The 17,739-nt window shown below is 42.5% G+C and overlaps 1 protein-coding gene across 1 annotated transcript; it reads left to right on the top strand.

The window, feature by feature from the left end:
• Nucleotides 1-257: 257 nt before the first annotated feature.
• LOC117536242 (GRB2-associated-binding protein 1-like) lies at nt 258-17,638 on the top strand (the record flags this gene model as incomplete). Its single annotated transcript, XM_034201038.1, is given in 15 exon segments — nt 258-386; nt 961-1,126; nt 2,943-3,132; nt 3,844-4,379; nt 6,387-6,457; nt 6,540-6,640; nt 7,510-7,539; nt 7,541-7,646; nt 7,648-7,780; nt 10,558-10,623; nt 14,529-14,622; nt 15,565-15,616; nt 15,619-15,702; nt 16,136-16,273; nt 17,040-17,638. Coding segments are annotated over 15 exon segments (2,073 nt in total), but the record flags the coding sequence as incomplete, so codon positions are not given.
• Between the last annotated feature and the right edge of the window lie 101 nt (nt 17,639-17,739).

Here is a 17,739-nt window from a genome sequence, read left to right as displayed (position 1 = left end):
CACACACACACACACACACACACACACACACACACACACACACACACACACGACACGAACAGTGAGTCATGTGTGAAATATGAGGTGTCATCCTGTGGATAGCCCATGGGAGATGGACCCTACCCACAATGCTTAGTGCATGATGGGAACAGCCTGAAAGTAGGGATTGGTGTGTGTGTGTTTTTTAACATTCATGTGAACTTGAATAACTGTGTGTGTGTGTGTGTGTGTGTGTGTGTGTGTGTGTGTGTGTGTAGGCGTGGAAGCGGCGTTGGTTCGTGCTGCGCAGCGGCAGGCTGAGTGGAGAACCAGATGTCCTGCAGTACTACAAGAACCAGCAGAGCCGCCGGCCAATCAGAACCATCAACCTGCACCTGTGTGAACAGGTACGCACACACACACACACACACACACACACACACACACACACACACACACACACACACACACACACACACACACACACACACACACACACACACACACACACACACAGTTGGAAACCAGTGGAGAACCCGCTATGTGGCATTATGGGGGAAACTGGAGTATATTTGTTTTTTTTTTACAAATCATAATTTTTATCTTAAATGTTTCAAAATGACGTCTTTATAATCCAACAAGAACAAACACCATTTTCTTTTATTAGCATTTATTGTATTCTTGTAACATCCAACACGATGTTTGTTTTGTGCTAACGAGGCACAGGTGATTAATGGAGGGAGAATCCGATGACACTTTAATGGTCAGATCAAGTCTGAAATGCTCCTTGCATCACAGCAGCTCCATGTGTAACAGACAAACATCAAGACACAATACATGACAAACACACAACAAACATTTAACATAAAGCTGCTCAAAGAGCCTTCAGCGTGCATTTGATCTGTAGCTCTGTGTTTACTAAGAGGACTGACTGGAGCACAAAGAAGTATGTATGACATGAACAGCTGAGCGTTCCTGCAGGTAGACGCCGGGCTGACGTTCACCAAGAAGGAGCTGCAGAGCAGCTTCGTGTTCGACCTGCGGACGGAGGAGAGGGTCTGGTACCTGGTGTCCGAGTCCGAGGAGGACATGAACCGCTGGGTGTCCTGCATCTGCCTGCTGTGTGGGTTCAACCCCACTGAAGAGGGTACACACACATTTAAACCCCGTATTGACCCCAATATAACACGACCCCTCTTGTTCTGCTTTTGTTTGTCTCTTTACGCATTTTCTTCGTTGTTGTGTTATTCTCTGTCACAACGTCTCTGAGTTTTTAGAAAAGCGCTATATAAGTGTTGTGTGTTATTTTATTATTATTATTATTATAAGACGACCCCTCTTTCTCAAGACACATTTTTGGAAAAATACCTTTTTGAAGTGGTTCCTATAGGAAGAAAGAAGGAAGCAAGGTAGGAAAGCAAGGATGCGTCAAAGGAAAGCTGGTTCGTAGAAAAAAGGAAGGAAGCAAGGTAGGAAATGTGGTCTGTAGGAAGAAGGAAGGAAGCAAGGAAGCAAGGTAGGACATGTGATCTGTAGGAAGAAGGAAGGAAGCAAGGTAGGAAATGTGATCCGTAGGAAGAAGGAAGGAAGCAAGGTAGGAAATGTGGTCTGTAGGAAGAAGGAAGGAAGCAAGGTAGGAAATGTGGTTTGTAGGAAGAAGGAAGGAAGCAAGGTAGGACATGTGATCCGTAGGAAGAAGGAAGGAAGCAAGGTAGGAAATGTGATCCGTAGGAAGAAGGAAGGAAGCAAGGTAGGAAATGTGGTCTGTAGGAAGAAAGAAGGAAGCAAGGTAGGAAATGTGATCCGTAGGAAGAAGGAAGGAAGCAAGGTAGGAAATGTGGTCTGTAGGAAGAAGGAAGGAAGCAAGGTAGGAAATGTGGTCTGTAGGAAGAAGGAAGGAAGCAAGGTAGGACATGTGATCTGTAGGAAGAAGGAAGGAAACAAGGTAGGAAATGTGATCCGTAGGAAGAAGGAAGGAAGCAATGTAGGAAATGTGGTCTGTAGGAAGAAGGAAGGAAGCAAGGAAGCAAGGTAGGACATGTGATCTGTAGGAAGAAGGAAGGAAGCAAGGTAGGAAATGTGATCCGTAGGAAGAAGGAAGGAAGCAAGGTAGGAAATGTGATCCGTAGGAAGAAGGAAGGAAGCAAGGTAGGAAATGTGGTCTGTAGGAAGAAAGAAGGAAGCAAGGAAGCAAGGTAGGACATGTGATCTGTAGGAAGAAGGAAGGAAGCAAGGTAGGAAATGTGATCCGTAGGAAGAAGGAAGGAAGCAAGGTAGGAAATGTGATCTGTAGGAAGAAGGAAGGAAGCAAGGTAGGAAATGTGGTCAATAGAAAGAAGGAAGGAAGCAAGGTAGGAAATGTGGTCTGTAGGAAGAAGGAAGGAAGCAAGGTAGGAAATGTGGTCAGTAGAAAGAAGGAAGGAAGCAATGTAGGAAATGTGATCTGTAGGAAGAAGGAAGGAAGCAAGGTAGGAAATGTGATCTGTAGGAAGAAGGAAGGAAGCAAGGTAGGAAATGTGATCTGTAGGAAGAAGGAAGGAAGCAAGGTAGGAAATGTGGTCTGTAGGAAGAAGGAAGGAAGCAAGGTAGGAAAGCAAGGATGCATCAAAGGAAAGCTGGTCCACCGAAGACGGTACACAGACACATTTAAACATCATTATTACACGGCTTAGTTGAATACTCGATTCTGATTGGTTAATTCGGAACATGTGGGCTGTGTAGTGTTTAAGGACTTGTTCGTGGATCAGAAACTGTAAACAGACTTGAACCTCGATCAGTGCTGCCGTGAAGTTGTTGTCTCGGTTCCAGCCGTTGGTGCGCCGTGGAACTGAGTGTGTTTTCTTTGCGGAATAAATAAGATAATTTTTAATTTCAAGTTGGGAGTCGAGTCGTTAGTCTGTTTGGTATCTGGCCGTGTAATAAGCGGGATAATGTGTACTGCATATAACTTTTCCTCCCCGCAGTCCCAGAAAGACCCTCCGCCTCTGGCTCCGCCTCCATCGCTGCCATGACTCCGCCCCTCCGCAACGTCACCGGTGTAACCTCGGTAACGCGTTTAGTCCCGCCCCCCTACGACCCGGTGAGTGTGAGGAACCTGCAGCACGACGGAAACAAAGAAGAAGAATATCAGTGGTTATCACAGTGTCACACCAGGTACACACACACACACACACACACACACACACACACACACACACACACACACACACACCACACACACACACACACACACAGTGCCAGGCACACCAGGTACACACAAACACGCACACACACACAGTGCCAGGTACACACACACACACACACACACACACACACACACACACACACACACACACACCACACACACACACACACACACACACACACACACACACACACACACACACAGTAATGGATAAGAACAAGGAAAGAAGAAGGAATGGAAGGAAAGATTTAAGATGAAGGAAGGAAAGGGAGGATGGATAAAAAGAAAGACGATGGATAGGAAGAAGGAAGGAAGCAAGGTAGGAAAGCAAGGATGCATACAAGGAAAGCTGGTCCGTAGGAAAGAGAAAGGAAAGATGAAGGGAGGAAAGTGAGGATTGATAAAATGAAAGATGATCTGTAGAAATAAGTAAGGAAAGAAAGGAGACAAGATACAGGAGGTCCGTAGGAAGAAGGAAGGAGAGAAAGGAGAAATGAAAGGAAAGATGAAGGACGGAAGGAAGGAAAGTGAGAATCGACAAAGGGAAAGATGGTCTGTAGAAATAAGTTAAGAAGTAAGGAAAGAAAGGAGGATCAAAGACAAGATGAAGGAAAGGAATCGAGATATTTGGGATGTTTTGGAAGACGATAATAACACATATTCCCTCTCTTTGTCTTCAGGCCTCCTCTGGGTTCCTCCACGTCTCTCGAACCCGACGACTTCCCTCCCCCTTCCTCCTCCTCATCCTCTTCCTCCTCTCCCTCCCTGCTTGCTAACGGCCTCCCCCCTTCCTCCTCCTCTCCCTCTCCCTCTTCCTCTTCCTCCCCCTTCGTGACCTCTGAGCTCCAGAGACGAAAGCTTCGCTGTCACCCGTCTCCTCACCCGCGGAAACACTCTCTGGATCTCCTCCTGCGACCCGTGGATATTCTCCCCCTCTGTGACTCCCTCTTTCTCCCCCAAACTCTCTCCTATAGTGGGTATCAGATCCCTCGTCTCCCCTCTTTTTCCTCCCCTAACGTTGACTCTTTGACCCCGACTCCCCCTCCACGACCCCCAAAACCTCAGAGCGCCGCGGCCCAGGAAGAGAGCTCATCTTGGGGGAGAGGGAGAGCAACACTACCCCGAGAGAGGGAGAGGAGGGAGGAAGGAGGAGAGGAGGAAGGGAGGGAGGGAGGAGGAGAGGAGACGAGGAGCAACACCATCACTGATCACACAGGTGAGAGGAGTCATATGTAATTAATGTAAATAAATGTCATATTTGAATAAATTCTGAAAAATACCACATCAAAAATGTCCCAAAAATATGTTGATAATTTCTGGAAAATAATAAAAAATAAATGTATTTGGAAAAATCTGAAAAACATACAAAAATGTATTTCCCAAAAATATGAAATCTATTTCTGCTCAAATGTGAAAAAGGTCTGAGTGATTCAATAACGCAAAAAATGTCATAGAATATTTTAATACATTCAGAAAAATATCGCAAAAGATTTATAAAAAAAATAATCCCAAAATAAAAAAGTTGATTAATTCAGAAAAATAATCATAAAAATGACGAGACAAACATTAAAATACACATCTTTACAAACAAAAGGTTAAGGCGGAAGGATCCAAACCTCTTACGTTCCCCTTTGCCCAAACCCACAATTATAGAAAATGTTTGTTTGCAGTTTTCTGCAGTTTCCTCATAAATACTTAAAGGTAATATTTGTCAAATGTACGCTCTAAAACAGTTACATAAAAAACACAAGCATCAGCATGAATATTTAATAGAATAATATACATTATTTACGAATTGAAAAGTCTAGAAACACTTAACCTACGTTATATATTGAGTTGAGTCGGAACATGATCCCAGATATGTTTTAGTCAAGGTAACAAATTCAAATAAAAAAAAAACACAAATTAAACTTCCTGTCTTTGAAAATATATTAATAAAGTTTATTTCATTTTATATATTTCGGGGGTTTTCAAGCATTGGCATGAATACTGGAAGGTGTAGGATGCATTTTGTGTGCATTAAAAAGTCTTAAAGGAGACCTATCATGCAAAATGCACTTTGTGATGTCTTTTATACATAACTGTGTCCCCGGTGTGTCGGGGAACTCACGCAGCGTCAGAAAATAAAACCCTCTCTTTTCCTCCGTACCCAAATCTCTAAAAACGGGGGAACAACGGAGCTGATCCAGATTTGCGTCCGATATGACGTAATATCTGAAATGTGGACCCACGGCCCAATCAGAAACGTTGCTATCAGAAACAATGCCCGACGGTTTTGGACGTAATATGGTCGGTGTTCACATTAGCATCGCTAACACTCAGAGCTAACCTGTACTGGAGAGCATGTGTGTGAAGAAGCAGGAAGTAAAAAGGAACTCACCTTGTGGTATAACCGGCAAGAGAGAAAGCCTTCGAGCTCCAAATTGTTTCAGATCCTTGATAATCCATGATATGGCGTTTCATCACGGTAGTTTCTGCTGGTAGAATCTCCCGCATAAGCTCCGCCCCTCTTTTTTATCAATTTTTTTTTTTAAAGCTTTATACGCCAAATCATCACTTTTGAAACAGGAAGTGAAATAGAGGGATATGAGGCATGGCTAGAATGGGTGATCTGTTTGGTATTTTGAGCAAAACACTTCATAGACATATTGTTTATATATTTGTATATATCTGAGACCTATGCTGTTGCCAAAAAATAGCATGATAGGTGACCTTTAAAAACATTAAAACATACCTTATATGTTGTGTTTAGCTCAAATATCACACTTGTTTCAGAGCGTTGTATTAAATGATTAATGATCAATGTGAATCATAATCTGTGTCCCTCTGACCCTGCAGAGTTTAAACCTGCCACCAAACAAGAGTCTTATTGTGCAGAACTGGCCGAGTTTGTTCCAATAAACCCTCTGTTCCTGTTTGCATAATTAAATAATCTGAATTAATTAATTTAATAAAACCAGACCTTTAACCCCCTACAGTTTCTATCAGCAGGATTGTTTTGTCCAGCCTTAAAAACACACCTTTCCTCAGTTTCCTGACCTTCCTCTTGTCTTAAAGTTTGACAAATTCAGCTGATAATGATATTTTAAATGCAGGAATGGTTCTTGTATATAGAAATCATTTTGGATTTTTAATCATGCAACATTTAGAGGAACTATTTGGTATTTTGGTAAATAAATAAAGGTGTTTTCCCCTAAATATTGACCTGTTTTCTGTGATTCAGACCTGATCTCTGGGTCTCTGTCGGACAGAGCGAGCATGTTCGAGTTCAGCGAGAGCTTCAACAGCTACTTCGTGAGTGGAAACCTCCAGAACAAAATGAAATATGAGTTCTGTTGTCATTATTTGATATGTAATCATGTTATTTATCCCTCAGATGAATAAAGGCCTGGTGCCTCTGGGCTCTGAAGACGAGGATGTGGATGAGAATTATGTTCCTATGAGCGCCGCCCCCACTGAGCCTCCTGTAGCACCGAGGTGAGGCAGGAATACGTCTAAAAATGTTAGAAAAATATTCGAAACATATTGGTAAAATAAGTAGAAAAATATGAGGGACAAATATGATCATAAAAAGTCAAAAAAGTATAAAGAAATACCCCAAAAATGTGTAAAAATAATTCAGAAAATATGTGGAAAAAGACTGAAAAACATATTAGAAAAGGATAAGGCTCTTCAAAATGTGTGTATGTGTGCAGTAAAATCCTGTGTAACGGGTATTCTAAAATATGTGAATACATTCAGAAAGATACCCGATAAATTGTATTAAAAAAGTCCCAAAATGATGTGGCTCATTTTTAAATACAATCGGAAGATATCTGGAAAAGAAATCTTAAAAATAAATGTAAAAAGTCCATAAAATATAAATTCAAAAAATACCCCAAAAGATAAAAAAATGTCCTAAGAAAAGGTGAATAATTTGAAAAAAGATGTGGACCATGTCTGGAAAATAAATCATAAAAATAAATGTAAAAAGTCCATTAAAAATATCCTTAAAATGTTTGAATAAAGAAGAAGAATTACCCAAAAAATGTGTTAAAAATATTTCCCAAAATATTAGATTAATTTCTAATAACATGTGAAGAATGTTCCATTAAAAGAATCCCTAAATATTTGAATAATTCAGAAAAATAACCCAAAACTATGTCAATAATCTTCGAAAGTATGTGGAAAATGTGTGGAAGAAAATCATAAAAAATAAAAAAAATAAATAAATAACATTCTATAATATTTGTAAAAATCTGAAAAATCCCCCAAAATTATGGAAAAAGTCCCAAAAATGCAAAGAAATCTCATAATAAATTATAAAAAGTCCCTCTGATGTCTCACCTCCTCTCCTCCTGTTGCAGGGCGCCTCCCCCTCCTTGCTCCGACTCCCCCCCCCCTCCAGGACACTAACTACGTCCCGATGACCCCCCTCCCCCCGTCCCTCCCTCTTTCTCCCCCTCCAGCCTCAGGTGAGCTGGCGTCTCTGGGCCGACAGGTGCCCCCCCCCGGCTCACCTGGGCTTCAGAAACTCCCCCCTCTCCCCCCTCATTCCCCCCCTCCGGAGGAACACCACAGCGGGAGGAGAGGCCGCGCCCCCCCCAATCCACCGCAACCTGAAACCACAGCGCAGAGGTGAATTTTATTATGGTTTTATTTGAAAGAAATGGAATAAAAGGAATCACCACTTTACAGAGAGACTGTTGCTGCATACAAAGGCACGTAACCAGCAGCCTTCCCATTCCTGTACCTACAGGGTGACTTGGAGAGGGTCTGAGTCCGACCCTTGTCAATTAACTACAGGGGTCCCTCAGGGCTCTGTTCTTGGTCCCCTCCTCTTCTCCCTGTACTAGAGATGTTAAGATTCACCGATTCGCATCGGTGCACCGGCATAAACGCTGAAGATGCGAGTGCACCGGTTGAAAGAGTGCACATCGGCTACAGTTTGGGTTGAACCGGGTTGAACTCGCGATGCATCGATTGCGTAGCGTCTTTGCATCGGTAAAAAACCGATTCATCATATAAAATCCCCTCATCTTGTCAACGCTCAGCAGAGACGATCTTTGATATTTGCTTCGCCACTACGGAGGCCGAGAGTCTCAGTTATCAACACACACGGAAGTTGAGGGGAAAGAGAAACACAGCGCACCAAAAAATACCTACAAATCAAACGTTTGGCAACACTTCGGATTGTTCAAGAAAGACGGTGTAATAGTCCTTTATGCTAGGCTATATAGTTGACCTTAGGTCATGGAGAGTAATAAGGTATCCGTAGACCTTTGTATGAGGTATCTTTATTACTTAACAGGTCTACTCTACAGCCATGATACATAGATCCGTCCTAGATGCGGGCTTGCATACACACAGTATCACTCCGCAGCCGCACCCCATCAGTAACGTCCTGATGGTATATGTGCGCGGCACAGACGGTCAACTTGAAAAATCGCTCGCAAATTGTTAACGATGCCGAGCCGATTTAAAGTACACAAGTAGTACGAGGAACTTAGCGACGCACATAAAGAGTCGACATGGGGTCTGCGGCTGAAAAGAGAAACCTGAAAGTTAGACATATGAGTTAAATCACTCAGTGAGGTGTTCTGTCAGAGAGAGTGGTGTTTAGTTTACAGCAGCCTGTGACGGCCAATAATAATTTAAATGTATTCCTCACTGTAAGCAGTTATGAAATACCTGTTTGTGAAAGGTTATTTTCTTTATTGTTCATATAGAACCCACCGCTTTCTGCTCACTGGTGAGTTAGCCTATGAATGAGTGTTAAGCACATCAGGCTGGCAGCTGTATGGGCGTTGCACTATAGTAGCTGTTATTTTCACATTGTTAATCATGAGCAATGCATCCTTACATTGTTTAACTGTGAGGTGTTATAGAATTGTACTATACTCTGGAGAGCTTTTAAAGGCAACAAACTAAACGGCATGATGGGATGTGCAGTACCAAATATGTAAAGCACTTTTTTGTTAATGTATGATTTGCTGCTTATAAGGAATAAAACAAAAATCCTCTCGTACCATATTGAAGTATCATTATTTTTGCATCGTGTTGAATCGCATCGTATCGCACCAAATCGCATAATGTTGAATCAAATCGTATCGAACTGTATCACAACAGGGGTGAATCGTATCGTATCGCATCGCCTAGTATTTCAAATGTATCGTTAATGTATCGTATCGTGGCAACGTATCGAGATGCGCATCGCATCGGCCTCAGTGATGGAGATGCACATCCCTACCCTGTACACAAACTCGCTCGGATCAGTCATTAGCCCGCATGGTTTTTCATACCACTGCTACGCTGATGACACCCAATTAATTCTGTCCTTTCCCCGCTCAGAGACCCAGGTCGTCGCACGCATCTCTGCTTGTCTAGCTGACATCTCTCAGTGGATGTCTGCTCATCACCTCAAGCTCAACCTTGACAAGACTGAGCTGCTCTTCCTCCCGGGAAAAGATTGTCCCACTCTTGACCTAACAATCAACATCGGCACCTCAGTTGTTTCCCCGACTCAGACTGCAAGGAATCTGGGTGTGACCCTAGATAACAACCTGTCCTTCACTGCAAACATCGCTGCTACAACCCGTTGCTGCAGATACACGCTTTACAACATCAGGAAGATACGTCCCCAGCTGACACAGAAAGCGACTCAGGTTCTGGTCCAGGCTCTTGTCACCTCACGCCTAGACTACTGCAACTCCCTCCTGGCTGGTCTACCTGCATGTGCCATCCGACCTCTGCAGCTCACCCAGAATGCAGCGGCTCGTCTGGTCTTCAACCTTCCTAAATGTTCCCACACCACTCCGCTCCTCCGCTCCCTTCACTGGCTTCCGGTAACTGCTAGAATCCACTTCAAGACACTGGTACTTGCTTACCATGCTGCGAATGGATCTGGCCCTTACTACATCCAGGACATGGTTAAACCGTACACCCCAGCGCGTGCACTACGCTCTGCATCAGCCAAACGACTCGTTGCGCCCTCGCTGCGAGGGGGACCCAAGTTCCCATCGGCGAAAACACGTGGGTTTGCTGTCCTGGCTCCAAGATGGTGGAATGAGCTCCCCATTGACATCAGGACGGCAGATAGCTTGCACATCTTCCGGCGCAAACTGAAAACTCATCTCTTTTGACTCCACTTCGAGCGATAGAATTACTAACAAAGCACTTATATACTAATAAAGGACTGGCTTATCTAAAGCCAGTTGAGTAGCACTTGAAATGTTTGGCTCTATGAAACCTGATATACTTATATGATTCTGTTTTCTTCAAGGTTGTGTCTTCCTGGTCGAATGTACTTATTGTAAGTCGCTTTGGATAAAAGCGTCAGCTAAATGCAATGTAATGTAATGCTAGTGAATCCTGTTTGATGTTGTTCTGCTTCTTTATTCTGTGAACCCCTGCAGGAGTGAGTCAGTCTGCAGAGAGGACGGACAGCCAGTGTGCTGCAGAGCCCCGACACAGAACCAGAGGTACAGAAACATCGTTATTCTAGAAGAATCAAACAACACCTCTCTCCGGCCTCTTTTAATTTCAATTATTTACCTGCTTCCACTTTGCTCAACACGGCTGCAGCACACTCTCTCACACACACACACACACACACACACACACACACACACACACACACACACACACACACACACACACACACACACACACACACACACACACACACACACTCTGTCACACTCTCACACACACTCACACACACTGTCACACTCTCAGAGACTCACACACACTCTCGCAGACTCTCACACACACTCACACACTCCCAGACGCTCTCACTCACGGATTGTCACACTCTCATACACACTTTCACACGCACACACACTCTCACACACACTGTCACAATCTCACACACTTAGACACACTCTCACACTCTCAGAGACTCTTACACACACCGTCACACTCTCACACACACTGTCACACTCACACACACCGTCACACTCTCAGAGACTCTCACACACACTCCCACACGCTCTCACTCACGGACTGTCACACTCTCACACAGTCACACGCACACACACTCACACACACTGTCACACACTCAGACACACTCACACACACTCGCACACACTCTCAGTGACTCTCACACACTCTCACTCATGGACAGTGTTGGGTGTAACGCGTTACAAAAGTAATGGAGTTACAGTAATGTATTACTTTTTGCTGTAACGAAGTAATGTAACACATTACTAATGAAATGTGGGTAATATATTACCCGTTACAATGCTCAGTAACGCAGTTACAACACATTTCAACCCGAAATGAAATGGTGTTTTGTTTTTTAAGAATGTACTAACAGAGAGATATTCCGACACCAGACAAATTGTGCGGGTAGATTAGTAAACCTGGTGTTTACCCTTCAGGCTTCGCGTCGGCAGTGTGCGAACTATACCACGGTCTCCGGGGGAGCCGGGATTTTTTTTTTTTTTTGCGGGGTGGGGGGGGGGGGGTAAATGCTGATCCGTGCATTAATAGCAACAGCACAGACATAGGCCTATTATAAAGAGAACATCTGTTGCACACGGGGTGGTGCCACAGGTCTACATTACATGAAACGTCCCGATGGATCATGTTCATGTCAACAGATTTCCCGAGCATGTATGGGCTACGCAAACTTCAATCAACTTGATAACTGGTCCAGCCAGCCGGCGGCCGCGGGACCACCGCAGCAACTTCGCCCCCCCATCTCGAGCAGCAGGCAGGGAGGAAGAGGAAGAACAGGTGGGGTGGTCATCATCGGCAGCATCATCTTCTTCCACATCTCTTTCGACCTCTACTATGGTAGTTATAGTCATCAAGTTAGCTTCTCTTGGCTCGTCTTCTTGTGTCTCTTCAGCCCCCAAGTTAACGTTAGCTGTCAAGTTAGCACTAGCACTGACGTTAGCTCCCTCCTCTCTCGGTTCTGTTATAGCAGCAGTCACAACGTACGATGTGCTACCACCAGCTACATTCGGTTGGTCTTCTTGATCAGGTTGTTTGGCCGTCTTTTTAAAGAAATTGCCCAAGGTAAGTTGTTTTTTTCTTTTCGACATGTCAGCAGCAGCAACAATGCCTGGTAAACATGCAGTGCTAACTAAACGAGCTTGTGATTGAGTGGGTGGAGCTGCGGGCAGCGTGCAAGCAGGCGACACTTTTTTCATGAATCATAAACTCTAAATATAATTTTATTTCACTTATTTTACACCTTTGAAAAAAAAAACATGCCCAAAATGGAATTTATGTAGTCATCATATCAGTATTTTAGAGAGCTCCCCCCAAATGTCACAAACCATGTTCCCAGGGGAGCTCATGTCACCACTAGGGGAGCTATAGCTCCCCCTGCTCCCCTCTAGTTCGCACCCTGCGCGTCGGGATCTTCGGGGGTGCATAGGCATGCATTGCACCCCCAGTTGAATGTTATGCACCCTCTATTAAAAAAAGAGAACGGAGCGAAAAATCTGTGGAGAATCATTTATACGAAAATGGTTAAAGCAACCATCACTAAACGCCAGCAACACTGCATCTACTGCAGACAGTAGCAACAGGTCAGATGGGGACATCACGTTACCCTCCGTTGTGGACACTAGCTTACTCCCGCCTGACTCGCCGCCCTCGCCCCTGGAGCAGCAGTCTTTGTCGCCCGAAACTACGCCGCCCGTCTGCGGCCCGCAGAGGATACCACGGCAAAACAGAGCCTGCCCAGGTATATCTAAACAAGTACCCGCCTGTACAGTGGGGTTAGGCGGCCATTTTGCAGCTCGTGGTATACAAATAGACAAGGGCGAGAATATTCATGTGAAAATAGATTCATATTCTGCCATGCCTGTAGAAATGTTGGGTCAAACATAATGCAGACAATAGCACAGATGCCTTCACCACGAATGGCTACACAAAGATCTCATATCCCAAGCTTATCAACAAGCTAATGTTGCAGCTGAAATGTTCTCCAGGTCACAAAGTCAACCTCACATGATGATGTGAACCAGTTTTCAAGCACAGTAAATATTCTCTTCCCAGAGTATATGATGCGACCAAGGTGATGATTTAGTACATGGTTTTAATAATACTTTTGCTTTTCAATGATTGCCATTTCAAACCATGAGCTGGTTCAAATCATAGTTGCCTTGATTTACAATATGTTCTCATTTATTTTATCAGTACAGCTTTGAAGCTGTTGTGCTTTTCTTTGCCACAGTCCACTTTGGACTATATGAAATATTTCAGGATTGCACTTTTAACTTGAAATGTTCTCACTTGCTTGGTTTCAAAACATAACAAAGGCCATAATCTGTTCATTGGGACCATCAATGCTATTTGTCATTGCTGTTGCCACTATTGCTCATGTAAACCTGCTACTGCTGCGCCCCCTGTAACCTCAGAGGCACCCTGAGTCATTTGGTTCTGGAGCCGGGCCTGTCCACGGCCATATACTAAACACACTACAGAGCCCATTCCCTGTCCTGTTATTGTTTACATCCTGTCTGCCTTCTTCTGGTGATTTATCTGACGTCCAGCGCTCCGTCTTTTAACCTCTTTTCCTTTCTCTTTCTGGATCCTCCTTAGCAACCTTCATCATAGTCCTTGACAGCGGTCTGTACTGCTGGATTAACAACGTGTCACATGTTAAGAAGTTACAATCAGAATCCAGTATTCAACTAAGCCGTGTAATACAAGTTGTCAGTAGCCTTAAGGGCCTACACAGTTGTTATGCTATACCACAATGCCCTTCACTGGATGCATAATGAGCTGCACTGAACTACATTTTAGCATTTCAAATACCTAGCCATTCTTTTGCGGTTATTTTGGTGAAAGTAACTAACTAAAAAAACTAAAGTCTAACTCATTACATTTCAGAGACAGTAATATTGTAATGTAACTTATTACGTTCAAAAGACAGTAATATGTAATATGTAATATATTACATTTTGGAAATAACTTGCCCAACACTGCTCATGGACAGGCAAACACTCCCACACGCTCTCACTCACGGACTGTCACACTCTCACACACTCTCACAAACTCTCACACACACACACACACACACACACACACACACACACACACACACACACACACACACACACACACACACACACACACACCACACACACACACACACACACACACACACACACACACACACACAGTGCTGTAGCTTATTAAATGTGCATTACATATTAGGAACAGCTTCACTGCAGATTGCAAATTGTTTAAAGAGGTTTTACTTTTTAAAAAGCCTCATTAGTATTTAATTAGTTCATGTCTTCTATGCTTTTTTTAAGAAATAACTTTTCAGAACAGTCATACAAAGCAGGAGCAAATGACTTATTATAAAGATTCATGTCTTATTTTGAGAACTCTTTGACCCGTTTACACCTGTAATTTCCAGTGAAGCCGGCTCCTCTGGACCTCCCTCTGCAGCAGGACTGGCAGGAAGTCCCGCCCCCCGTCCGCTCACCTGTCACTCGAACCTTCACACGAGAGTAAGTGTGTGTGTCTGTTTGTGTGTGTGTGTGTGTGTTTTATTGCAGCATCAACAATAAATACAAAGTACTGCAATATTTAGTGTGTACCACAGAGGCAGTGAATATCTGAGCTGCTCTCTGATGCCCCCTGTGGAGATGACTGGTACTACAGGGGGTTAATAATACATGTGAATTTGTTAGGGATTAAAGTAGAACAACTACAGAGTAAAAGTCTCGTTAGGAGTTGCAAAAATAAGTTATACATATTAAAAAATCTAGTCAAGGTTTTAGACTTGGAACTTGCAAAATGTTCATTTAAATACCACTAGTTAATATAATAATAAAACATTGTAATAATACAAATAAATAAATCATTAATAATTATAATGATATAAAAAATAATAGTGTGTGTGTGTGTGTGTGTGTGATCTATCATTACTATCCTTGCGGGGACCTACATCTGTTCACACAGTCACGTGTGGGGACTGGCCTCCCTTATGGGGACATCATTATTTTAAGCTTAGCCTTGGTTAGGTTAAGGGTTAGGCATGTGTTGGTTATAGTTAATGTTAGGATAAGTCTCCAGGAAATGCATGTAAGTCAATGTAATGTCCCCTGAAGTGATGTAAACATGGTGTGTGTGTGTGTGAGAGCTGCTCTCTGCTGCCCCGCTCTGGAGCTGATTGGTACTACACTGTTATGAATACATGTGGATTTATTAGGGATTAAAGTAGAACAACTAAGTTTAAGAAGTATTAGAAGTTGTACAAATAAAAATAGAAACAGTAAACATTTCAGTTTATAAATACTAGTTAATAGTACAAAATTATAATAACACAAATAAATAAATAACAACAATAATAATTATATTTCCAAAATTATTGCAATAGTATTTTTCTTATTATTGTTTTAAATATTTGTAAAACAATAATATTTAATAATATGTGTGTGTGTGTGTAGTCCCTCCACTCTCCCTCCACTCAGACCCCCCTCGGCTCACAGCTCCTCCCCCCCCCCTCCTCCGACTCTGACGAGCCCGACGAAAACTACGTCGCCATGTCGACGACCTCCAGCCTCAGCTCCAGCACCGGAGAGACGGTAACAAAAACACACACTTCCTCTCCTTCCTTCCTTTCCTTATTTCCTTTCCTTCCTTCCTTCATCCTTATTCCTATCCATCATCTTTCCTTTCCGCCATATTTACTTTTTTTCCTCCTTTATTTCCTTCAGTCCTTCCTTCCTTCTTGCTATCTATTAAACCCTCCTCATTTCCTTCCCTCTTCTTCCTTTTCACCTTTTCCTTTCATATGTTACTTTCCCTCTTTCCTTCCTTCCTTAATTCTTCCTATGTGTTTTATCTCCTTTTATCTAACCTTACTTCCTGTGTGTGTGTGTGTGTGTGTGTGTGTGTGTGTGTGTGTGTGTGTGTGTGTGTGTGTGTGTGTGTGTGTGTGTGTGTGTGTGTGTGTGTGTGTGTGTGTGTGTGTGTGTGTGTGTGTGTGTGTGTGTGTGTGTGTGTGTGTGTGTGTAGACTCTGAGGCTGATGCTGCACCGCTCCTCTGAGGTGGGGGTGAGCAGCAGTTCGGTTCTACGGAGAGCCGGAGGAGACAAACAGGTGGAATATCTCGACCTGGACCTGAACACCGGCAGAGCCTGCGCAGCCCGGCAGGTGGGAAATAAACACCTGAATAATGTTTAAATTATAATCTGTTATTATACTGAGCAGCAATATCATATTTAATGCTTTGTTTTATTTTATTTTCCAGTTATCAGTGAATAAAGTAAATTATTATCATCTGGTGTAGTGGAGTGTAACCACAAGGGGGCGCCATGTCAATACGCTCTTAAAAACAAAACACTTTCTTTATGTTATTTACTCTATAATTGTTTTTATTGGTGTATTTAACCATTAAGTGTGTCTGCTATGACACTTTTTAATTTCTGCAGCAACACTGAAAATCCCTGCTGTGGGACCAACATTTATATTAATTAAAATATATTAAAAAAATAAATAATTATATTTATTCATTTTAAATGTTTGTATTCATTGTTTATTTTATTTTTTATAAATATCAATAATAAATAAAATATTATTTATTCAATTAAATTACAATTTAATTGTATTACTTTTATATTATTTATTTTTTGTAATATCTATGTTATTTATTAACTTTTTATATTATTTGATTAATTTACTTTTTCTAGTATTTATTTGATTGATTTACTTTTAATATTTATTTTGTATTAATAGTTTATTTCCTAATTAATATTAAATCAAATAATATTATTTAAAATGTATTTAATTTGTATTAATTATTTATTATTAGTTTATTCGTCAGGTTATCTAATAGGCTTTTTTTTCTAAAATCCCTGCAAATATCCTACCATGTTTTAATAGTTTGCATCAACACAATTTATTGTATTATTATAACCAGAAACGCTGCACGGCTGAAGGAGGAAGCGATGAGTCTGTATCCGGTGAGGAGCGTGCACGAGGCGGGCGTGCACGTGTGGACTACGTGGTAGTGGACCCCAAAAGGACGAAGGCCCTGAGGAGCACCAGAGAAGCATGGCATGATGGGAGGATGTCCACGGAGAAGGAGAAATGTTAGAGAGGCACACACACACACACACACACACACACACACACACACACACACACACACACACACATACATACACATACACATACACATACACATACACATACACACACACACACACACACTAGTATTTTAACTCAAAATTAATATAATCAGAATCAGAATACCTTTATTAGTCCCAGAGAGGGGAAATGCACCAAATACAAAAATCCTGTTCTGCTCTGCGCTATAGAGAGACTCTACATTTTGGATAATGGAGGTCAAATAACGTTTTTCTATACATGTTCCTACATTAATATATATTTACTAGGGCTGTCAAGTTAACGCGTTAATAACAGCACACTCAGCACGGATAGTGCGCAACATGATTGCAGCGTCCAGGCAGCTCCCGTTCGAGCATATGCCTTGAGTTGCACATAGCTCCAATGATCACACACACACACACACACACACACACACACACACACACACACACACACACACACACACACACACACACACACACACACACACACACACACACACACACACA

The sequence above is a fragment of the Gymnodraco acuticeps genome, unplaced genomic scaffold (genome assembly GCF_902827175.1).
Source record: "Gymnodraco acuticeps unplaced genomic scaffold, fGymAcu1.1, whole genome shotgun sequence".
NCBI lineage: Eukaryota > Metazoa > Chordata > Actinopteri > Perciformes > Bathydraconidae > Gymnodraco > Gymnodraco acuticeps.
The sequence above is the reverse complement of the archived record's forward strand: the minus strand, read 5'-3'. Positions and strand labels throughout refer to the sequence as shown.